The sequence below is a fragment of the Phoca vitulina genome, unplaced genomic scaffold, assembly GCF_004348235.1.
Source record: "Phoca vitulina isolate PV1807 unplaced genomic scaffold, GSC_HSeal_1.0 scaffold20, whole genome shotgun sequence".
Taxonomy (NCBI): domain Eukaryota; kingdom Metazoa; phylum Chordata; class Mammalia; order Carnivora; family Phocidae; genus Phoca; species Phoca vitulina.
Window position 1 is genome coordinate 3,610,003 of NW_022589723.1, and position 22,961 is coordinate 3,632,963.

The 22,961-nt window shown below is 40.1% G+C and overlaps 1 protein-coding gene across 4 annotated transcripts in view; it reads left to right on the forward strand.

Moving 5' to 3' along the window:
• The window catches only part of FMN1 (formin 1), a 418,828-nt gene that overhangs the window by 367,052 nt on the left and 28,815 nt on the right, over window positions 1–22,961 (forward strand). For all 4 annotated transcript variants that reach the window (XM_032417337.1, XM_032417336.1, XM_032417339.1 and 1 more), the window contains 2 exons: window positions 12,921–12,972; window positions 17,771–17,920. In XM_032417337.1, coding sequence (XP_032273228.1) covers window positions 12,921–12,972; window positions 17,771–17,920 — 202 coding nt within the window. The remainder of the gene's footprint in view (window positions 1–12,920; window positions 12,973–17,770; window positions 17,921–22,961) is intronic.

Here is a 22,961-nt window from a genome sequence, read left to right on the forward strand (position 1 = left end):
AGAATTTTTTCAGTTTTTCATTCGCCTTGTAAATCTGGTTTCCCAAGTACAGTTAGCCTTTGCCAGGGTTCTAAAAGAAGACTGACTTAAGGATAGCAGTGGGCATTCTGTGATTACTTATGGACCTTCTAGTGGCCCATTTCTTTTCATGATTAAATATCTGAATACTTATTTTTCCAAAGGGAGAATTTCAATTATTTAACAAATGTCTTATGCTACAAAGATGTAAGAGGTTTAGTATACATAAATCTAGATGAAGAGGAAATCTCCTTTGTAAAGGTATGGGTGCCATGTACTATTTTATCTGATATATCAGTATGGCTTTTTTTTTTCCTCTCTTCATTTTTGATTACTTAAAATCAGCCTTAATCTGTTAAGCTCTCTGACCATGCATAACGGCTTTTATCTGCATTTTCATCTTTATAATGTGATTAAAACCACTCTTCATATTGCATATATTTCTGGACAATTCATAAAAATATGTGGGATGGTTACTTTATAGAAATTGTGAAATTTACATTTGTGAGTATGTGTGTATAAGATATAAATAAAGGGCTTTAGGACTTTAATGTAGGTGGCTAGGCCTTTAAATTTAACTTATTCATTCAAATGCTTCCTTCTCCATGTATGACTTCTCTAATTTTCTAGTCTATGATGATGTGACAGTTTTATAGTTTTTAAGCAGGAACACGTAAAGAGTAACAATGCAGTTTAGTGACACCTATACTGAATAAGGGCACAAGTTCTTTTGCCCCCAAACTGGTAATATGACCTTATGCAAGTCACTCACTTTCAATGTGCTCAACTGCTGCTTCCAAATACCATCAGTTATTTCTTCCTCTGATTATATTAAATGATGCTAACTCTTCAAAAAACAATTAAAAGTGTGTGAAAAACAAAAAGCCTATCAACCAGAGAGGCAGAAACAGCAACTGTGATATTTTGGTATATTACTTTCTGGTATTTTTAATAGATACATAATTTATTTCTGTGATATACATTTTAACATAATTTCAGTCTCACCATATTTCCTGCTTTGTATTCTGAGTTTTATCACTTATAACTGTCACGGCATTTCCCTATGATATCCTTTGAAAACCCGATTTGTGGGATATTTGGATCTAGTGCGTTTGCTTCAGGTCTCAGGGAGTTCATTGTAGGGATAGACACGTTACTAAAAGAAGAACAGGATGCTCAACTACCCAAGACTAGTCTCATGGGAGCCCAAGAAAACTTAAACAAGCAAACATCACTGGACAACTGAGAATTGTTGTGGTGGTGGTTGTAATGATTGCAATAATTGGCATTTACTGAGTTAATGCGCCAAGTGCAATGGCTGAGCACCTTAACAAATATCTCATTTAATTATTACAACTGTCTAATATAGGTCCTATTACTACCTCCATTTATAGATTAGAAAACTCAGTGTTAGCCAAGTGAAACAACTTGCCCAAGGCCAACAACTGGAAAGTAATGGAGTGATTTGAAGCTTTGCTTCCATTATTATCCACAATGTAGAACTCTGATATGAGTTGGGAAGGTTAAATGATCTATGTAAAACCCTTAGCATATTACCTGACACACACTGAGTACTCAGTGAATTTTCATCCTCATCCTCATCTTCATCACCGCCACCACAACCATCAGTCTGATTACTCCAGCCAATTGTATTAAACTGCTTCATCAGCAACTGATCAGCCAGCGGACGGACTGCCCTCGGATCCCATTAGCTATGATTTGTAGGGTGAAGGGGTCACAGGTCAGTACACTGTCCTAGTATCATAAAATCCAATATTTATTTATTCAGTCCCCTACTATTTAACTTCACTCAATTATAAACTGTAGCATGAGAGGTTTACACTGGATAATTTCTTAGGTTTCTTCTAGCTAGTTCTCAGCTGTAAGGTTTCATTTTATCCAATGTACAGATGGACAGGTTGAGATATGAAGAATCAAGTGATGGCTCTCAACAGACAGTCATCAGAGGCAGTTATGGGAAACCCAAAGGAGCCACTTGGTGCCAATTTTTTTCCATTTGTTAATGAAGTGCTTAAAGAAATATCTGTTGAAAATCAAGTACTAAAATGCTATGAAATAAAAAAAGAGGCCCTTGCTTTTGATTTAAATCAGAGAGAAAAATGAGCATGGAGCCTGTTACCACATTGCTCATGAACTTGCTTACAAATTCAAATTAGCAGCTGCTTTTGTAGTCAATTCTCACCAATCCATGAAGCAACAAATTACTTATTTATAAGCACTAAGTTTGTAGTCTTGAATGCTAAACATTTTGAATATAAATTTTTTTAAAAAGCACAGTCCATGGGCGCCTGGGTGGCTCAGTTGGTTAAGCAACTGCCTTCGGCTCAGGTCATGATCCTGGAGTCCCTGGATCGAGTCCCGCATCGGGCTCCCTGCTCGGCAGGGAGTCTGCTTCTCCCTCTGACCCTCCTCCCTCTCATGCTCTCTGTCTCTCATTCTCTCTCTCTCAAATAAATAAATAAAATCTTTAAAAAAATAAAATAAAATAAAATAAAATAAAAAGCACAGTCCATACCTTCCAGAAATTATACACCTTTAGGCTAGTGCTAATATCAAGATAGGACAGAGTTGTTCGGTAAAGGAGAACTTCTTCCATTGTTAATATACCTGCAACTTATCACCAAATGGTTATTTAGAGCCTTGCGACTCTGAACCCCATTGTCTTTGAAATGTCATCCAAGGTTCTTGATGAAACAAAATGGGGACAGCCCTCTTGTAAATCTAGCTTCTTTGCAATTCCTAAGACTTTCTAAATGATGATTCATTTGGTGTCTTCTCCCTGAATGATGAGACTACAGAATTCATTATCCCTACATGACCCTTGAAAAAATTCTAAAGCATTGTGGAAGGGATGAGCTTTCCCATTGGGAATGAGATGCCAGGGAGACAGGGTAGACACTACAGGAAACAGGAGTTATGTAAATTCTCTAAATGAAAATTATATTTTATGTTTGTTTAGAAGTATTTGTGAAGAAATAACTCCAAGTAAAAGCATTTTTTCAAAAGAGATGTCACTTCTATTAATGCTGATAAGTTAAAGGTATATATGGGCCTACAAGATGAGATAACATGGAGAATTTCAGACCCTATTTGAGAATACAACCACCTGACTCACATTAATGTTAATGAGTCTCTCACTGGATCATTCTAAAATTTTACCCCCATGGTCTGGTTTAAAGCATCAAGAGTCAGGAAATTTAGAATGAAAGCTGAAATTCCATCTTGACACTTTCTCTCTGATGTATATACTCCTATGAAAAATGTGCAGTATAGTGCAGCTTCAAGATACCACCTAAGTATTTGAGAATTCTAGAGAAAAATATAGCCTGTTGGGGAGCAGCAGGGGGCATTGGAAATACTGGATTATGAGTCAAGAGACCTGGATGCAGGAAAGTCATTTCATCAACTTGGGTGTTCACTTTCTCATTTCTATAACATTAAATTGTTGGACTAGGTTATAGTTAGGTTATAGATTATATTGTCTGATGAACTTTCTCAAGTAATTGTATCTGTATCATCTTGATGCCAAAAAAAATTACTGTGTACAGATAGTTGTACAGAATTGAAGGACTTCACTGGGCTATACAGAAACAGAGGAAAAAAGACCATAGACTATTAACAGCTAAATAAATGGTTGCTTTTAAGAAGATTGAGCAGAATTCCTCATACAGTCTAAAGATTGAGTGTTATGTCCATATTGTGAGTGGTTAAAAACTTACCTGTGGGGGCAAAAGTCTCATCTAAGGTGAAGCTATATTGGAGGAAAAAAAAAGTTGTAAAGTTTTACAGTGGGTTGACTTATGAACGGTGGATAAATTTATTTCATTTAGATCCCAATTACACTCTTAGTCTGATTACCTTCTAGAATTGTAAATGGATAAAATATTTACTTTTGTAATACTTACTATAGAGAACAAACCAGAGGCATAATCTGATGAGCACTTAGAATTATATTGTGATCTCTTAAACTATACTCCTCACCTACACAAATAATTACTAGTCATCCCAGAATATAAAAGAATCATATAGTTCTTTTCATTATAGAACCAGGGAGATTTTTCTAATCCAAATTATTATGCCAATAAGGTATTTTGTGAGGTATTGAATATTATGCCTGGGTTTCAAAATATAAAAATATAAATGACATAAGATCATAAGTCATTTGTAAGCTTGATTGCATCAAGACTCGGGGCTTTTCAACCATTTATGAGAGAATCAAGCCCTGTTACCCTAAGGCCATCATTGAGTGTAATGAATGGACATCTCTCTACTATCTGGAATGGTGCTACTTCTGTTCATGAGATGAGGAAGACTGAGAGAATAGTTGGTCAAATCACCTTCCACATTCTACAGTTCAGATGAAGAAACGTGGCTGAGAAAAGCCCCAGGTGCCCAAGTTAGATGATACCAGTATTTAGTTTTTCTTTGATGTCCATAAAAATATTCAGTTCAGTTCAGTTCAGTTATAAAGGCAACTGAAAATGGCAGATAAAAATGGTGAAAAAGATGAGATCTACAAAGTCTGATTGAACACAGGAGGATCCCGACTCAAACATCAGCCCAAGGGTTGGACTAAATGACTTTTAAGACTCCTTGTATCTGGGTTCCTTTGATTTTATGACTCTAAAGACCTCTTCAAAGTCTTCTGATACAATGGCTTTTGCTTAGTGCTTTCATCAAAAGCCTGAGTTTTCTACTCCACTTTAGCCTTAGTCAGGTGACCTGGAAATCAAATGATACCCAGATACTGGAATCCTTGATAGCATGCCTTCACCCAGCCTCCCACCAATTTAGACAGAAATTCTCACAGATGACCCTTTATGCTCCTCAACTTTACCATCCAACTCGTTATTTGTAAATGTAAAGTCTATGACAGACCGGAAATGATCCTCCTAATTTAACCACAACCAGGAAAGCTTAATAAAACAAGAAGTTTAGATAGGAGGATAGCATCCTTCATGAGCAAGCATACTGAGAGGAAAAATGTCACTATAAGACCCCTCCCCCCATAACTCAGTGGTTCCATATCCGAATAATTTCCCCCTCCTCTCAAATGTTAAAAAGTCTTCCCTCTTTCCGGTGTCCGTGTACTGTTACCTCTGTTGGTGAAAGCATTCTTTTCTCCTGGAAAGTGCATGACAGGGTGATTTTCTAAGAAAATCTGACTGCCCTGTTCACATCAGATGGATAGCACATGAAGTGGAGTGCGGTCCCTTTGTTTCCTTGTTAGCATCACCTGGTTCCTCTATTTGTAGAGCTGCAATAAAAACAGCTTCTTTACTGTGCGTCCTGTTGGTTTATACCAACCATGTCAGGTCCATAAACCATGGTATATTAAAGTGTAATAGACTGTGTAAAGAATACTGGGAAGATATTCCAACCTTTATCCCTTGCCCTCATTCCACACTTTACTACCTCCCAGATGGGTATCCATAAATATGACTTAATTATGTTTGGCATAAAACCCCCACTTTCTTTGAAGAGTGACGTCCTTCTTCAGCCACTTTCTGTGCATGGATACTACCCTCTTGAGGATAAAACCTTGAATATTTTGGTACATTTAGATGATAAGTGTTGTTCATGGCCAGAATACTTTCTGGAAGTGGCATTTATAAAAACTTGACATTTTTCGTAGTTACTCTATTTTAAAATTGTAAGTATGATACAGACAAAACTCAAGGGTCAGTGTTCTTTGTATCTGCGATCGATCATCCTAAATAAGATCTGGATGAAAATCAGTACTTTCTCACTGTTTGATTCTATTGGACTCTCTTCTACTTTGTTGAAAAAAGAAAACAAAGATTAGAAATTGTGTGGCAGGAAATGGGCTCTGATCCCCCAGTGGGGAGGTAATGAGCAGGGGCTGTGATCTGCTGGTGTGGGTCCCTTGCTCTCACTTTATTCACCTGTCAAATAAGTGGAGTACCTGCGAGGCATTAAAGTTGAGAGACACAGATTTTGAAATTCCATTATGAAATAGATTTTGGTTGCTGCCCTCAAGAAGCACCGAGTCTAATCAGAAAAGCAGACTGCCAGCAAATGATGTCAGTACTGTGCCCTGCCTATGTGAACATGGTTTTGTGGGAGCTGCGCAGAAAGAGCCACTCACCACTCAGTGAAGGAAAGGCCCCCGTGGAGGTCTTCATGAAAGACATAACTTTTTAAAGCTTGGTTTTTGAAGGAAGAAAAGACGTTTACAGTAGGGGTGTTTGGGAAGGAGAAGGCAGGGAGGAGGAGGAATTCAGAGCAGAAGAAACAGTGTCCCTAAAAATAAAGGTACAAAAAAAACAGGTTGAGTGGCGGGAACAGCAAGGAGTCCCACTTGCCAGGAGCATAGCGCATGTTGTGAGAAGTAGCAGGAGCCAGGTTGTGAAGGGCTTACTGTGCAACGTGAGCGTACTTCATCCTGGACAGAGGGGAAGCTGATGAGCACATAAGCACAGCAGTGGCGTAGTTCAGTTTGCCTTTTAAGTTGGCAATTCAGATGCAATGCAGAGAACCGGGTTTCCTGTGCCATGCAAGGAACCCGTTATAGATCAAAGAGCCTAGAGGTTAAAGAAGGTATCTTTGCTCTCAGAAAACTACCTTTTTAAAGTAGACCCCAACATCATTATCTTTCACTTAGTATAGTATATGAGAGGTGGTTCAGTTAATCAGGTCAAAGTTTGAGAACTCAACAATGACGAAAGGGAAAAAATCATAAGCACCTCACACCTACCCACCTGACTCCCAGGTAAATTTGCAAAATTATATATCTGTCTTTCTTTCCTGAGGATTAAATAAAACAAAAATGGGCTGAAACAGCAAATAAAATGACCTTAGGTCCGACATAGGAAACACCCTCCTGGAGACAAGCCTTAGGCACCATGGTAAGGACATCGGCTTTGTGAGTAAAATGGGAGAATAGTGAGGATCTGACACGGAAATGATCACAAGCAAAATTATCCTCTACTGAGGGTGGTTGTAGACATTCTTAAGAAAGAAAGGAACGTTTGCTTGAAATTTTGTATTACTCATTCCAAAGTCAGACAGCTGGAATAATGACTACTAGCATTTCCTTCTAGCCAATCAAATAATAAATTGCTACCATTTTTGAGTGTCTAGAATACATTAGTCGCTATGTTAACCTCTCGTGTTCAGTACCTCCAAGGGCCCAACCACCTTACAGCGTAGATCTTATCATTCCAGTTTTATGAGTAAGGCTCAGAGGAGTTAAGTGACTTCCACAAGGTCTTTCAGTTAATAAGTGACAGGGCACAAATTCAACCCAGACCTACCTGACACAAAGCCCAACTTCTTTCCACTATGCTACATCTGCATTTAACTTGGTCAAAACAGCCATCCCACTGGAAGCTTGAACCCCCAGAAGTCTCAACAGGACATGGAGCCATCAGAGGTCTGACTTGCAGAGATTCTGATTCAAGCAAGCATCGGCCCCTTTTCATGTAGCCTTCATGTATCGGGGCGCCTAGGCATCATCATCTTCATTTTGCAGAGACGGGAACTGAAACGTGAGACTTGTCCATGACACTTAAGTGGCAGAGCTGGGCTTAAAAGTTGGAATTTAACTATGCTGAGTTCTGCCTCATTCAGTTGGCCACAGTACTGAGGAGTTTCACAGTGGTTATTATATGGCGTGACTTTATGATAACTAATGAGACAATGGCTATCAGTGAAAACAGAATTCCAGGAAACAAAATTCCAAGGTATTAAAGCTTTACACAAAAGCAAATGGTCTTTATTCAGTAAAGGCTGCATTAAATAAAATCCTCATATCTTTTTTTTTTTTTTTTAAGATTTTATTTATTTATTTGAGAGAGAGAGCTCATGAGAGGGGGGAGGGTCAGAGGGAGAAGCAGACTCCCTGTTGAGCAGGGAGCCCGATGTGGGACTCGATCCCAGGACTCCAGGATCATGACCTGAGCCGAAGGCAGTCGCTTAACCAACTGAGCCACCCAGGCGCCCAAATCCTCATATCTCTTAAACAAACAAACAAACAAAAAGTCTTCCAAAGAAGTCGTGTTGCTTTCTCTCCGTGACATAGAATTATGAAAAATATTGTTCTTTAAAGGAGAGAGTTGGAGTTTAAGAAAAGCAACACAGTTCTACCAATGACAGAAAAATTATAGTATGCGTAGGTAGGTCGCCAAGCAAACTTGCCACTCACTGTTCTCCAAGGACTTCCAGAAATTCACATCATTACAGTGTGTCCACAGCCTGGATAAAGAAGTTCAGAAGACAGAATTGATGTGGAGTGAAGCTTCTCATTTTTAGTACTCTGATTTGTTTTCCTTATTGCTTTTATTATCTTTTTTTTTTTTTAATTTATTTATATGAGAGAGAGAGAGAGAGAGCACATGAGAGGGGGGAGGGTCAGAGGGAGAAGCAGACTCCCCGCCGAGCAGGGAGCCCGATGCGGGACTCGATCCAGGGACTCCAGGATCATGACCCGAGCCGAAGGCAGTCGCTTAACCAACTGAGCCACCCAGGCACCCTGCTTTTATTATCTTAAAATGTGAGACTGTCATCATCTTAAGCAACGACTTTATTCCTCTGATTTGTAAAATCATCATATTTAGTTCATTGGAGACAATGAGACAGCCTCTTGTGGCAGAAAGAGAAGAGAGAAGAGCAAGGTTGGGGATGCCTGTTATTTCTCTACCTCCCTGGGCCATGTCAGTATCTGACAACTCCTCCAAACTTAACTCTTCTAAGAAGCCTACCCAACCCCCACCACACACGTAGTAGGAAATGTAAGCTAAAAAGGAAGCACCTAAAAGCTAATGTCCGTGGGGCTTTGTAGAATAGAAGACTAAGTAAATCCCACACATATTTTCAAGGCCACTGCTAGTCAAAGCTGTAGGGTAAAGACAATTTGCACCTAAGACTTACCATCTTCCATTAGACATCGTCTCCCTTTGGGGTGCCTAGTACCTGTGTGGCATGCTGTGGCTGCCCCAGGCACCTTAATTCAGTAATCCATATAAAGTGTCCTCCAGGCAACAAGCCATGCTCTGGAAATATTTGTTGCTACCCCTTATCAGAAATCACTTACACTGGATCTTTTTTGCTCAGGTTTAATTGCCTGTCTTCCCCAACTAGAATGAAAGTTCTATAAGGATCTTTGCTTTCTTCACTGGAGGATCCCAAACACCTAGAATAGGGTCTGGCACATGGAACAAAAGAACAAACCTACCTATGTCATTATGTCAGTTGCTACTAATGGCTTAAGTCAGAGCTTGCAGAACCAGATATGGCCAACAGGAATGTTCCCTTTGTCCTACAGAGTATTTGAAAAAAAAAAATTTTTTTTAAGTCGGGACCATTCATTTAAAAATCTTAGCTTCTCTGAAAAAGGTGGAAGATCTGGTAACAATGGCAAGTGCCTGCCCTCCCTTACATGGGGCGTGGCCTTCCCATTTTCCTACCACGGCCTGTTGGCTTCCCTACACCGAGACTGTCAGTTCCAGTATTGAGAAGCAAGAGATAGAATTTTAGAATATTAGGATTCTTTTACTTGGCCTACAGTTGCCTTATTTGCTGCTGATACTAGAATTTGAGTTTGTGACTCCAGTCTTTAAACATTTTCCTTCCAGGTAATGTGTTTTTGTTTTGCTTAGAGCACTTTGAAGACTGAAAATGTATAATGACATGGTCAGAAATGTCACACGTTTTGATGGGAGAAATATTTTAGGCTGGTAGAGCTTCCCCGTCACACCATGGAAGTGGCTGCCTTTTCTCTCTGTACGTAGGCCCTTTGCTTAGGAAAAAGTAAGATCTCTAGGTTCTTCTCATTTTCCTGAAGGCTCTTTCCTCCCAAACCCTCAGAAGTTCTACAGTATGCATTGGGCCTCTTAGTAACACCTCTTTTTAAATTTTGGATGCTTTTTTTTTTTTTTTTTCCAAATACCCATATTTAGAGAGCCATTCCAAAATCTTACTGAATGCTTAATTCCTTGTGGAAAGGGTATTTCTCGTCAGTGAATTTATATGCAACGACCGCTTTATAGTTCTACTTACCGCCTGGAAGTAGCCGGTTAGAAACCACCTGGTGAGGGAGAACAGCAAAGGTGCTCCAGGAAGATCAATCAGGCCTCAAAGGAATTTTTCCTTGTGTTTGGCCATGTACATAATTAAGAATCACTGGGTAAGAACAAACTACTTGTTTGTTTCACATTTTGGAGGACTTGGTAGTAGGAGAGACATAGGTCACTTCTGTCTGACTGGTTAAGAATGAGACTAATTCACAGAGACTCCTACGAGGAGGATGGGGGAAATCATACTGCAAAAGATGACCATAACTATGATTTTACCTAAAATGGTGTCATTATCAAAGCAGAATTATTTTTTTAAAGATTTTATTTACTTATTTGACAGAGAGAGAGACGGTGAGAGAGGGAACACAAGCAGGGGGAGTGGGAGAGGGAGAAGCAGGCCTCCCGCTGAGCAGGGAGCCCGATGTGGGGCTCGATCCCAATACCCTGGGAACATGACCTGAGCCGAAGGCAGACGCTTAACGACTGAGCCACCCAGGCGCCCAAAGCAGAATTATTTTAACATAAAAAAAATCATTTTTGTTAATTGACACTTATTGGACTTCGAGGTAATAGTGTATAACTTTAGCCTGACATTCTTATTTAGTCTGTGTTTGTATTCTAAATATCAAGTTTTGGGATGCCTGAGTGGCTCAGTCGGTTAAGCATCTGCCTTGGGCTCAGGTCATGATCCCAGGGTGCTGGGATCGAGTCCCACATTGGGCTCCTTGCTCACTGGGGAGCCTGCTTCTCCCTCTGCCTGCCACTATGCCTGCTTGTGTTCTTTCTCTCTCTCTCTGGTAAGTAAGTAAGTAAGTAAGTAAGTAAATAAATAAATAAATAAATAAATAAATAAAATACCAAGTTTTCTTTTTAGGAAACCTAGTATCTTTCTTTTGAAGCAATATTTGTCCAGCATATGCATTTTTCAACTAAAATAAGTTGTTTAATATATAGGCACTCTTCCTGTGTTTAAGGCTCAGCAGAAAACAAGCCAGCTGAACTTGCTTCTCTCCTTGAGCTTACCTTCAATTGTCATATAATAAATGCATGAGAAAACGAATAGTCTGCCAGGTAGATAGAGGCTGGGCAGGAAAAAAGGTAACGTGTGGAGGTTGAGAGAGTTGAGGGAGGGGACAGGGATATGTAGCAAGGGGTGATCTTTTATTAAGTGAAGTCAGAGAGGGTAATATCTGAGCTGAAACCTGAAAACAGTAAGGGAGCCAGTCATGCACAGACTGTGGGCAGGGTGCAGCAGGTGCAGAGACCCCTTAATGCGCATGCTCAGTGTGCTCAAGCATCAGCAAGCTGGCAGAGAGACTGGAAAGAAATGAGCATGGGAGCGAGGGAGTGATGTCACAGAGGAGCCAGTGAGTGGAACTGCAGGGCCTCATGGGACATTGTGAAGATGTTAAAGGTTGTGTCAAAGGTGATGACAAGCCTTTGGAAGGTTTTGAGTAGGGGAGTAACTTGATAAAATTGATGTTTTAAAATCAATGATGAAATTGATGATGAGGTACTAATGATACCTTTCATGTCGTTTATTGATCATATATTGTGTGCCAAGCACTTGATATATATTATCTAATTTAATCTTGTATGATATAGTATGACGGTAGTCACTGTGGCTATTCGTATAGGACAGATGAGTCCATAACTATGCAGTTGGTCATGAGTAAATTGACCACAGTCACACACATAGTACATGGCAGAGCTAAGCTTGGTAAAATAGTGGTATTTCAAAATCCTTTAATATCAGATGCCTGGGTTGCTCAGTAGGTCAAGCATCTGCCTGCGGCTCAGGTCATGACCCCAGGGTCCTGGGATCAAGTCCCACATCGGGCTCCCTGGTCAGCAGGGAGTCTGCTTCTCTGTCTCCCTCTGCCTCTCCCCCCTGCTTGTGCACTTTCTCTCTCTCTCAAATAAATAAATAAAATCTTTTAAAAAAATCCTTTAATATCTTTCATGAAGTATCACATCATAGGCCTTAGTAGATAAGACTGATTTTCTTTTCTTGTTCATTTTATATCATTGTAGCCTTAAATGGAAGAAACCTTAAGGCTTATGTAGATTATGACTTGCCTATTTTTCTAGACATTTTTAAAGTGAAGAAGTGTTATTATCATGTATAATAATATCTTCTGATTAGAGAGAATGATATGTAAAAGCACCACCCAAAAATGAAACCTCCTAAATAAATAGTTCCTACAGAACACTGGTTCTTGATCTATAAATTCAGAGTTGTATCTCAGTATCATGGATTTCCTTAGTAGTCTTAAGTATTTTTTTTTCAAAGCATTTAAAAACAGTATTTTGAGAAAGGAGACCATAGGCTTCCCCAGACTGCCAAAGGAGTCTCTGGGTGTAGAGACAGTGTGTGCAAGTGTTCCAGTGAATTTGTGTGAACCCGAGCAGAACAGCTGCAAATGGTTCTGGGTTTCTGATGTTTGGGGAAGGGTGGGGAGAGTGCCAACCAAGTATGTGCCAAAGCTCACAAAGAGGCCAGCTGTGGCTGGGGTGACCACATGTACCAATCTGTCCAGGATTGCTCCAATTTATGTTTTTGTCCAGATGTAATTATTAGTTATCACCTTCTTTCACTCTCAAGAGTGTCCCAGTGAGAACAATAAGTTATATGGCCACCATTAGCTCTAGCTATTCTCAAGAAAGCAAGGGTGGGAGATGTAGCCAGTTGAGAACTATCTCCAGGACATGTGGTAGGGGCTGCCAACCCCTGCATTCAGAATTATTTTGATAACCCATGGGTGTAATCAAAGTTAGAAGATTTAGCCAAAAGATATGATGGAAGAAAACACTGTTTTAATAATAATTATTTCTCGTTCACAGCCAAAAATGAGCATAAAATGGAAGAAAGTCACTTGGAGAATGCACAGAAAAGGTAAGTGGCTCTGACTTGGCCTTAGTCCTTTCTTTGGCTAGCTGTTCCTTTTTATGAGTGTTATTATTAAGTGCAGTCATTTTGCTCTGCAACCATCACCACCGTCTGTCTTCAGAACGAACTCATCTCCAAATAGAACTCTGTACCCATTAAACCATAACTCCCCCATTCTCCTCCCTTACCCCGGCTCCTGGCAACCATTATTCTACTTCCTGTCTCTGTGACTTTGACTACTCTAGATACCTCATATAAGTGGAATCAATACAGCATTTTTCATTTTATGACTGGCTTATTTTACTTAGCATGGTGTCTGACTAGCCATTCTTTCGGCCCCATTTGTTGAGACTATACATCCGTGAGCAGTAAGATTCTATCGGGAGATGAAGGGAAAGCACTATGATAAGACTTGGAAACATTTCTCCTCAAAGAGCACAGAACCATTGAGCAGTGATTGACAAGCATCACGTCATGACACTCTCTGCCTCTCCTCCATTTCTCTGCTCCTGAGCCACTTTATGGAAGTTAGGAACAACGTGATCCTTCTTAGCATTACAACTAGATTAAACCAATTATGGCAAACATCTAAGAGACTTATTATGTCTTTCCTCAGATCTGAGAGGATACGGTAAACAAGGGGCAAGTGGGGAGGAGGGACTGACCCCTATATATAAAAAGTGCCTCCGAAATTGGAAGAGACCTCAGGAGTCTTCTGTTCTACCCGTCACCCACTTCAGGCCTCTTCTTTGCTCTTCTCTCTCTTAATAGACAGCAGAATGGAACCATCCAGTTCACCCAGTAATCAGTGGCTCTGGTCCCTGATAGAGGATTTTATTTTTGTCTGCTGACTAGGTTAGTCAGCTTGGCTATGCCTCTACTCTTAAAAGGGTGAGTGAGAATATACTGAGGCATTCTCATTTTCAGCACAGAGAACCGAGATACATTTTGCTGGTGTTAATTCTAGAAGGACTAGAAAGTTAAATGAGAGGTAGGGGTAGGAAGTAGCCTATAAGGACAACGAACTTTACAAATGTGTGAAGAGAGGAGTTAATAAAACGCAACTGAACAAACTCTAGAAACAAACCATTTCCTCCTGTCCAGCCACAATTTCCAAGAGTTCTTAAAGCCTACAGACAGCGCTGTCAGCTCTGCTTCGGCGGGCGCCAACATCTTGCCCTGCTTCCAACTGCCAATCAAATTAAAATGCAGATGAAAGTGAAGTTGAGGCAAATCCTGCATTTTTCTAATTGCAGACATGTTCTTGAGTCAGGATTATCAAGTAAGCATGATCATCTTTAAAAACCAAAGCAATCCCATGATGATGGTTTTAAAGATTTTTGTGCCCCTTGATTGGCCTTATCCCTATATTAAGTTTTCCCTTCCTCCATGTATAAAACGAATATGTCTATGTTACGTTCCGAAAAGACATCCACACCTTGGTGTCAGGTCAAACAGAAATTTGGGTTTCCAGGGTGGATGTCATATTTCTAATATTTCTTCAAGATTCTTGCTGAAGGGAAAGGGGGCCTACCTTCGAGGGGCCGAAGCTGCTGCTGTGCATTAGCTATGCTGAGGGGGGTCATAAATTTTGGTTGTCAGCGTTTTCCGTGACTTTGTGGTGAAGGTAGTGTAGCTTTCATGTCATACATGAAATATGTTAGATCCCATCTTTAATGTAGAAACCACAGTTGTTTGCTTGCACTTTTTAAGGAGGTTGGTGGTCAGTGTTGCAATATTTGTGTGAGATTTAGTAAATTCTTCTGTTTTATTCTCAAGAGAAACAATTTACTCTGAGGCCACGACATGTTTGCTTTTCCTAAGCAGTTTCTAAAGGCCTGCATGTGAAACAGTAAGGGGACGTGTCCTGCTTTGGCACCTCAACACTAAAAAGTAAAACAGCTCACGTCATTACCAGCTCTTTGATAGTGTTGTCGTTGTCTGTGCTTTAAAAATATTTAGCTGAATTACAAAGATAGCAATCAGATAAGGAATTGGAGCAGAGAGGAAAAAAAGGGAATAGAGCGAAGGAAAGAAGTTTTATGAAACATAACATATGATTAGAAATCAATCTTCTAAAAGTTGAAAGCTATTTGAGAGTTATCTGCTGACAAATAGAAATTTCAGAAAGCACGATGGCCCCTTTGTCCATTGGAGAATATTAGCCTGGCTGTTAAATATCAGCAGTTTTCAGGAGGACAGTAGTCTAGACCTTATGAAGCAGTCGTAGGCTCATATTCTAGCCCTTTAGCTTCTCCTTGAACGAAAGGATAACCCCAAAGTCAAATAAGGCACATCCTCAGAGCAACTTCCTCTTTGTCAAAGTTGCAGAGTGCCAAAGCCAGGCCATCCCCTGGGACTTTGTTTTTGCTCTGGTTCTTCTGAAGAGGTTCACTTGCTTTCTTAGTTTCTAAAACACATGGGGGAGGGCAGGGAGGGAATGCTGAAATTCAGTATTTCCTTTAGTCTCTGTCCCCTTCGAGGGTTAGCAAGCAAGGCCTCACAAACCCCCAGGGTGAGAGGTGGTGAGGGTACGTGGTTAGCTCCAGCGTAGGCTGGGAAAAGTGAGGCCTCCAGGATGACGACATGCTTTTCTGAAGCTCTGTGATAACCTACTGAACAACACTGGCATTCTGTGAACAGTCACTGGTATTTGCAGCATCTGGGTCTCAGGATCTAGACTCCAGATATTGTGAGGGCTGCTGAGGTGATCTGTGAGGCACAGGGACTGGAGTTTCTGTCCTCTTCACTATATCCTGCTGGGAAATCATTTGCTCCTCTGAATACTAAGAGGGAAAGACTTTCTCTTCTCTATTAATGCACAAATAAGTATGTTTCTGTATCAAAGGTGACCATAAGGAAGAGAAAAACGATGATGATGTGCTCTGCTGGGGGGTTGCTCCTGGGGGGCAACTGTGTCTAAAGTGGAAACAGGAAAAAAAAAAGAAAAGAAAAGAAAAATGCCTGTGTCGATGAGCACGAGCAACAGAAGGGTGGAAAAATCATTTCACTGAGAACTGGGGGACCCGAGTGGTAGGCCCAACGCTGCCAATGAATAAAGTCATTCAATCTTTCCAGGTCTCTGTTTTCTCGTCTCTAAAATGAGAACCTTGAATGAGTTGACCTATTACATCCCTTCCAGTTCTAAAGCCCCATGACTCTATAAGAAATTCATGGCCTCTTCCCATCGGTTACATAACCCTCTACTTGTGTATTTCCACACCACAGTCAATATAATTTTCATTTTGAATGAAATAAAAGTATATGCCATAGAGCATAGTACATTTGGTTTTATCAGTATTTTGACTGCCACAGAGTTAGGCGTCGCCTGACATTGCGACTTTCTTCCATTACTGGTTTTGTTCCAAATTATGTATGTTTGGAATTAGAAGAGAGTCCCTTAAGAAATGATTGTAGTTATTGCCTGTCTCTACTTATGCACTTCCAATCTTTTAATAACTGGGAGCCAAAATTCCCTGGCCAGTAGTTTTAATTTGCATTAAAAACAGATTTATTATTTACAGAAGCACAAAGAATTTATGGGACTCAGAGTTGCAGCTCCAGCTTGGATCTCACCTAATCATAGCCATGGAATCAATTAACAGTTCATCTGTGAAATGTGATAAAATCTTATGAGATACATATTGCCCAATAACTGAGAACGAGATGAAAGTATTCTCCATAATAGTGACGGGGCTTCAGGGTTTTACAGTTGCCATTGAATGGAGCTCCATTAGAAACTCAGGATTCAGGATGGCCACAAAAAAAAAAAAAAAAAAAACCACTGTGTCTGAACAGATGATAGAGCACTGAGTAGTAAACGTGGCCAGCCATTCCTGCTTTGATTAGTTTCCAACACCCTAGAAAAAGGGGCCATTTATTTAAGTGTTCTTGCTCATGGCAAATGAGCTTGTGAGGCTTTGGGTGGGTGAAGGTTGGGGGTGGGGGACTAAGTGCAGAGCTATAAATCGCTACAAAGCTAGAGCCTCCAAGAAGGGCTGCTTGGGAGGCCTGAGCAGTCTGGTGTGCAGTGAGCCTCCATGGGGTAGGTCAGGAGATTCGGAGCAATGCCTGAGAATCGACTTTGGAAAACCTGGATCCTTTCCTGACCAGATTAGATTGTCTTTCCAGGATCAAAGATGGTTTTTCACCCAAACCTTGCCGTGCCTTCAGTTCTATCTCTTTTTATGCCTCGGTGGTTTGTATTCTTATAGCATATCAAGCTTTAAAATGTAACCTTCTTAGAGATCACCTATTCTAAGTCTTATTTTACCCTTGAGAAAACGGAAAGTCTGATGCTGAGTGACTGACCCAAGATCAAAAAACCAGCGGATGGCAGAATAAGGATAGAATAGTCTCTGGATTTTCCATGAAGTGCTCAATAGATTAATTATTCCTGATGGGCTGTCTAACTGACCACTGCTAAGGCTGCAGAATCAATATGTCATCATTATATGTCCATGTACTCATTAAACATAATATGAAGAGCTGGTAAATGATGTGGATTTGAGATGAAGAGCAAACTCATAGCTTCACCGGCATACCGCCTGGAATCAGACATGCTCATTTTTATATACATAAAATGTGACCGGGAGTATCAGATTGAATTTCTTGGAGAAGTGGTTTAAGTAAATAGGTTTTCTGAGGCTCCGGATAAGCCACAGTCACTATGAGGCTGGGCTTCTGTCTTAGAGAATGAATATATGGTAAATGCCCCCCCCCCCCCCCAGCAATCCTGCCCTGGGGGTATGGACAGTTTCTCACCCCCCACCTCACTCTGTTTTTTTCCCCCTACCTGTTGCAGTTTTGAAACAACAGTAGGATATTTTGGGATGAAGCCAAAGTCCGGTGAGAAGGAAATCACACCCAACTATGTGTTTATGGTATGGTACGAATTCTGCACTGACTTCAAGACCATTTGGAAGCGGGAGAGTAAAACTATATCTAAAGAAAGGTAAGGTTCTAATGGAGTCATATCAATACCCCTTTCAGGAATTGGGGAAACTGCCTTGTCAAAGCTCACCGAGGGAGCGCATTTTACACGCATCAGGATTTTCTTTCAGACCAAGTGGACATTGAGGAAAGATTATTGCCTGAGGGCTCACGGGGAAATCCACACAAGCAGATAGCTCACGTGGTCTGATAAGTTACACTTTCTTAACCCCTTCCAATTACTAGCTAGTAAATGAAAGGGGAGCTGTGCTAATTTGCAACAGATTGCTTCTCTGTGTATTTTCACGTTGGCCCAGGCTAAATGAGGCAGCCTTGCTGTCGCAGACAGTACAGACAAATAAAAGTGAATGCTTTTCCCATTAATATACTGAACTTGCATCAAAAGGAAATCTCTGAGACTCAGGCCACACTTAACACAGTGTTGAAGCCCCGCTCTGGATTTACAGCGCCACTTCTGACTCCTCGTATCCTGCTGAGGACATCAAACTGCTTGCCGCTCAGCCTCATTGCAGCCTCCCGATTTTATTAGTTGGGGGTAGGAGAAAAATCTCCACTCTGAATACAAGGGGAGAGAGAGAGAGAGAGAGGGAGGGAGGGAGGGAGTTCATTCTACTTAGAAAGAGACTAACTTTGGCCCTGCTTATCAGAAAAAAAAAAAGCATTTCTGCTTGATCACTGTTTTGATCAGGTCGCCACTGTTCTACAAAGGGTGTCATGCATTTAAACTTCAAAAAGGTCTTGCTGTACTGTTGCTGCACAACAGAAGTATGAGAGTGTCATTCAAAGCGGAGTAGGAGACAAAAAAAAAAAAAAAAACTACAAATTAAGGGAAATGGCTTATCTATAGCATCCATATCTCGCTAAACATTGAGACCTCGAATTCCGTAATTCAGTATTTTTGTTCTTTACTTCGTGATCAGAGAAAAGGCATATACATAATATATCTGCACGCTCACACATACAATACACTAATATGTTTCACGTTAAAAAGCTATTTTTAAAGGGATGAAGGTTTAGAGATTTTTGACCCAGTATTCCTGAGTCTCTAAATATTTTTCTCAGGGTTTTTTTTTCTGAGGAAGTCAAAGACCTTTAAAAATGCTTATCAGCATTTCTCTTCCACCATTACTTGTTTGAAAACATGGGAATTAAAGTGAGTGGATCCATTATATAAATAAAGTGAAGCAAAAGAATAGTTGTGACATTGTTAAGAAAATAGATGGTTAATAATAACGTGGAGGAGGGATGCCTGGGTCGGTTAAGCATCTGCCTTCTGCTCTGGTCTTGATCCCAGAGTGCTGGGATCGAGCCCCGCATCGGGCTCCCTGCCCAGCGGGGAGCCTGCTTCTCCCTCTGCCTCTGCCTGCCGCTCCCCCTGCTTGTGCGCTCTCTGTCAAATAAATAAAATCTTTAAAATAATAATAATGACAACAACAACAATAATAATGTGGAAGAAAAAACCCTAAAACTCTTGGAGTCTGACTTCTTGCTCTTGCCCCGCAGTTGCTTATTTGGCCTTTTCAGCTTACCTAAGCTCCTGTGGCACAAATTCTGTGCTGTGAGCCCCATAGGAAAGTGATAGAGCCGAGCTCCTGCAGCCGCTCGGCAGGCAGCTCTCGGCGCCCACACCCGAAGGCCAGGCAGTCCAGCAGGGCGTCTGGAATGGACAGCCCAAAAGATCTTGTGCCTCAGATTCTGAGCGTCACCCTTAGTGAATTTGTCCTTCTAGTTGGAGCCCTAAAAAAACAGTCCCGGGGGAAAAAAAGGGAGGGGGTAATTAATTGCTTTTTAGTTTAAGAATCTTCTGTTGAAATATTGAACTGTTGTCCAAATTAAGGAGTTTTCCCCCATCATAGAACTTCGAGCAAACTAACTGTGAGTCTGACGTGGCGGTGGGATCCTCCCGTCCTTCAAAGCACTGCTCCCTGCTAGCCACCGGCCCGTCCAGCGCTGCTTCCTGGGTGCAGCTAGGGAATTGCCTGCTTCACACTCTGTAAACCAACACCTTTCAAGGGTCATGACTTCACAGGACCCTTCTCAGTTCTCCTCACTTAGCAATTTCAGGGGTCTCTCCATTCCAGCCGTGCTTTTGCGAGATGGATCACCAAGGTTGCCAACCTAGAAAAACATCTCTGAAGTTAATGACAGCTCATAAAATATTTTTGGAAGCAGTTTGTTTACAGAAATCTACTTGTTAAGAAATGTTAGCACATTATGTATACAACTGTTCATCCGGTTAAACAAACTGATTAATATCCAGGGTTTTCTTGTGATGTGAGGATTTTTTTTCATTGTCCTCTACCTGCTAAAGACTTTAGCTTTTAAACTATTGGAATCACATATTCATTATGCTAAAATAAGCAAATTAACTTGAATTCTTCCATTATAATTACATGAGAAACAACATGATCGCTTTGTCTTGACACCCATTTAATCATGTCCATTATTATTAATTTTTATTATACTTTTCCAAGAAATCCCAATAAAACTAAACATCAGGAGGTAACATCACATAATACAAAGACATCCTCAAAAAGGAAATTCAAAACCAAATGAAAACCTGAGAGCTTGTAATTATTAGGGAAAAAAAAAAAGCTGTAGTTTGGGATTCCTTCAGAAGAAATTTCACCTATTTGATTTTTAAATATATTCGAAGGCCAGTTAAAATCCCAAAAATCACTGGGACAAATTAAGGAGAAATAATAATATTTTCAAAGGTGTAAATTCACTTTCCAAATGAAATGGAAGTGTTGAGAACTACTTTAGGCCACTTGTAATCAATTTGTGGTGGTAGAGAATATTTACTTCTTGTTCTGCTTAACATGGTTTCCATCAATACACATTAGCTCGATGCAAAATTGAAATCGATGCAGCTTCATAACAGGGTGACAATTTCCCCCTCATAAAACCCAGAATAATATCTAAACACACAAATGACTGTCTTATAAAAACATCCAATGTTTTTGTACCTTGTGAGTGAATGATAAGCTGTAGCATTAAGCTGGTGTCGGGATGCAATTCTGTTTTTGAGTAGAGGAGACATAGTATTTCACTAGGGATATGACTTACCTGCAGATTAAGTATATCAGTAGAAGAGCAAGCTACTATATGATGGTATATTAATGTCATTAAATTGTCCTTGGCATTTAAGCCAGTATTAGGCAAAATAGCAACTTCTGTGTCCAGGCACAAATCCAGAATGCCCCAGTCCCTAGACATTCGGTCTATGGCCCACCCAGTTCTCATGCTGTCCCAAATACTGGAATTTATCCCTGCAGTGAAATGTACCAGGCCCCTCTTTTACCCCTTCTGATTACAGGGAGTGCTCAGTAGTGCAAAAAAACCTCTAGGTGGAGAGTTGAAAATCAACATTTTTTTAAATTTTTATTTATTTATTTTTTTTATTATGTTATGTTAAGAAAATCAACATTTTTATACCAATAATTTGCTATGTGATCTTGCGCCAGTTGCTTATTGTGTAGGGGACACAATTATCACATCTGTAAATATATATATTGAGATGATCTCTTCTAGCTAGTAATCTCTATGAATCTAAAAACTACTTTTCTAATATTCCAAGAAGCAATATATTTCATTTCTGAGATAATGTCTCCCACCTTTACTCTTCAGCTCATTAGGGACTGTATTAGAAGACTTTCTAGCCAAGGTCTGGTGGTAAGCTGCAAAGAGATCTGGGAGCAGGGAGAATTTTCCTTGCGCTCTTGGTTGGTAAATGTCTGTAGCCAACTTGCCTTGTGCCCTGAGTTCTTCCCCTACAATAGTAATGTTGGTCTTGGAGACACCATTTTTTTTTTTAAAGTATGCACACAAAAATGTTTTCCTCTGCTCATGTTTATCTAACATTGCATTTAGTGGTTTATTAAAGTTCATTAAAATTTTTACTCTCAGAGGCAGCTTTGCCTCATTTTACCTTTTCATGTACTTTTGTATTTGTGCTTCTTGATATCCAAACACTCAGTGAATTTTTGTAACACACATTTCTTCCACCTATTAAATCAATAGATTATCCAAGCATATGCATAATTACAAGGAGGTAACCTAATGTTTGCTACTTTTATAAACTACTCTTTACTCATTTTCTGCTTTTTCTTTTTTTTCTTGTTTAATTACTCCAGGATATAGGACGCTTTCTTATGAAATGTTTCACTACTTTGGATATCTTAAAACTGCTCCCCACACCTCCCCACACATGCCCACGCATGCACACATAGAGACCACAAACCACTAGGACCCACAAAATGAGCTATGAATTTGCAAAAGGTAAAGAAGTCTCAGGGGATTCATGACTCCAGGAATAAAATCTTGGCAAATAATTCACTCTGAGCCAAAGCAAACCTTAAAAGTGCCATTTAAAAAACCCATAATGGGTAAGTAATGAGTGAATAAGGAGTTTGGTGAGTTTTATGAAAAATGCAAATAAGAACTCTCATTATACACATAGCTATAATTTACACTATGGGGGGAATGGATGGTTACGTTCTCATTTTTAGTTCAGCTAAATACCAACAGGGTTTCTGTTCTAAGTATATTACTTGCCGCGATTATGGTTGATTATGCAGTTGGCATACTCTTGACAGCAGATAGTTCAGAGCTGTTGTGGGGTTATCCCAAAAGCTGTCCTCACAGCTCCCTACTGCTCAGGTCACTTTAGGACCAGGAGTTGGAAACTTAGACAGGCTGTCACTCAGCCCACAAAGGAGTCATTGATCACAGTGTAGATGTTGCAGAAATTCCTCTCTTTATATGATAAAGTTTTTCCTGGAAAAAGTTCCATAAACGAAAATTGTTATTTATTAAATTCTGCTTTCCTACTGACATGCATACATGGTTATTACAGTAACTTGTAACAAGTTAACGTTCTCTTCCCTAGCCCTCTGTTGTATGGTCAAAGGGTCTGTGTACACTTACCTGCTACGAAGCTTCGTATTTTGAAGGACCGCTGCAGTAATACAAATAATCACCTCCTAGTAAATTGGCAAAACTTTGCATTTTTCTAAGTCACATTTGGAGACAGTTCTGTA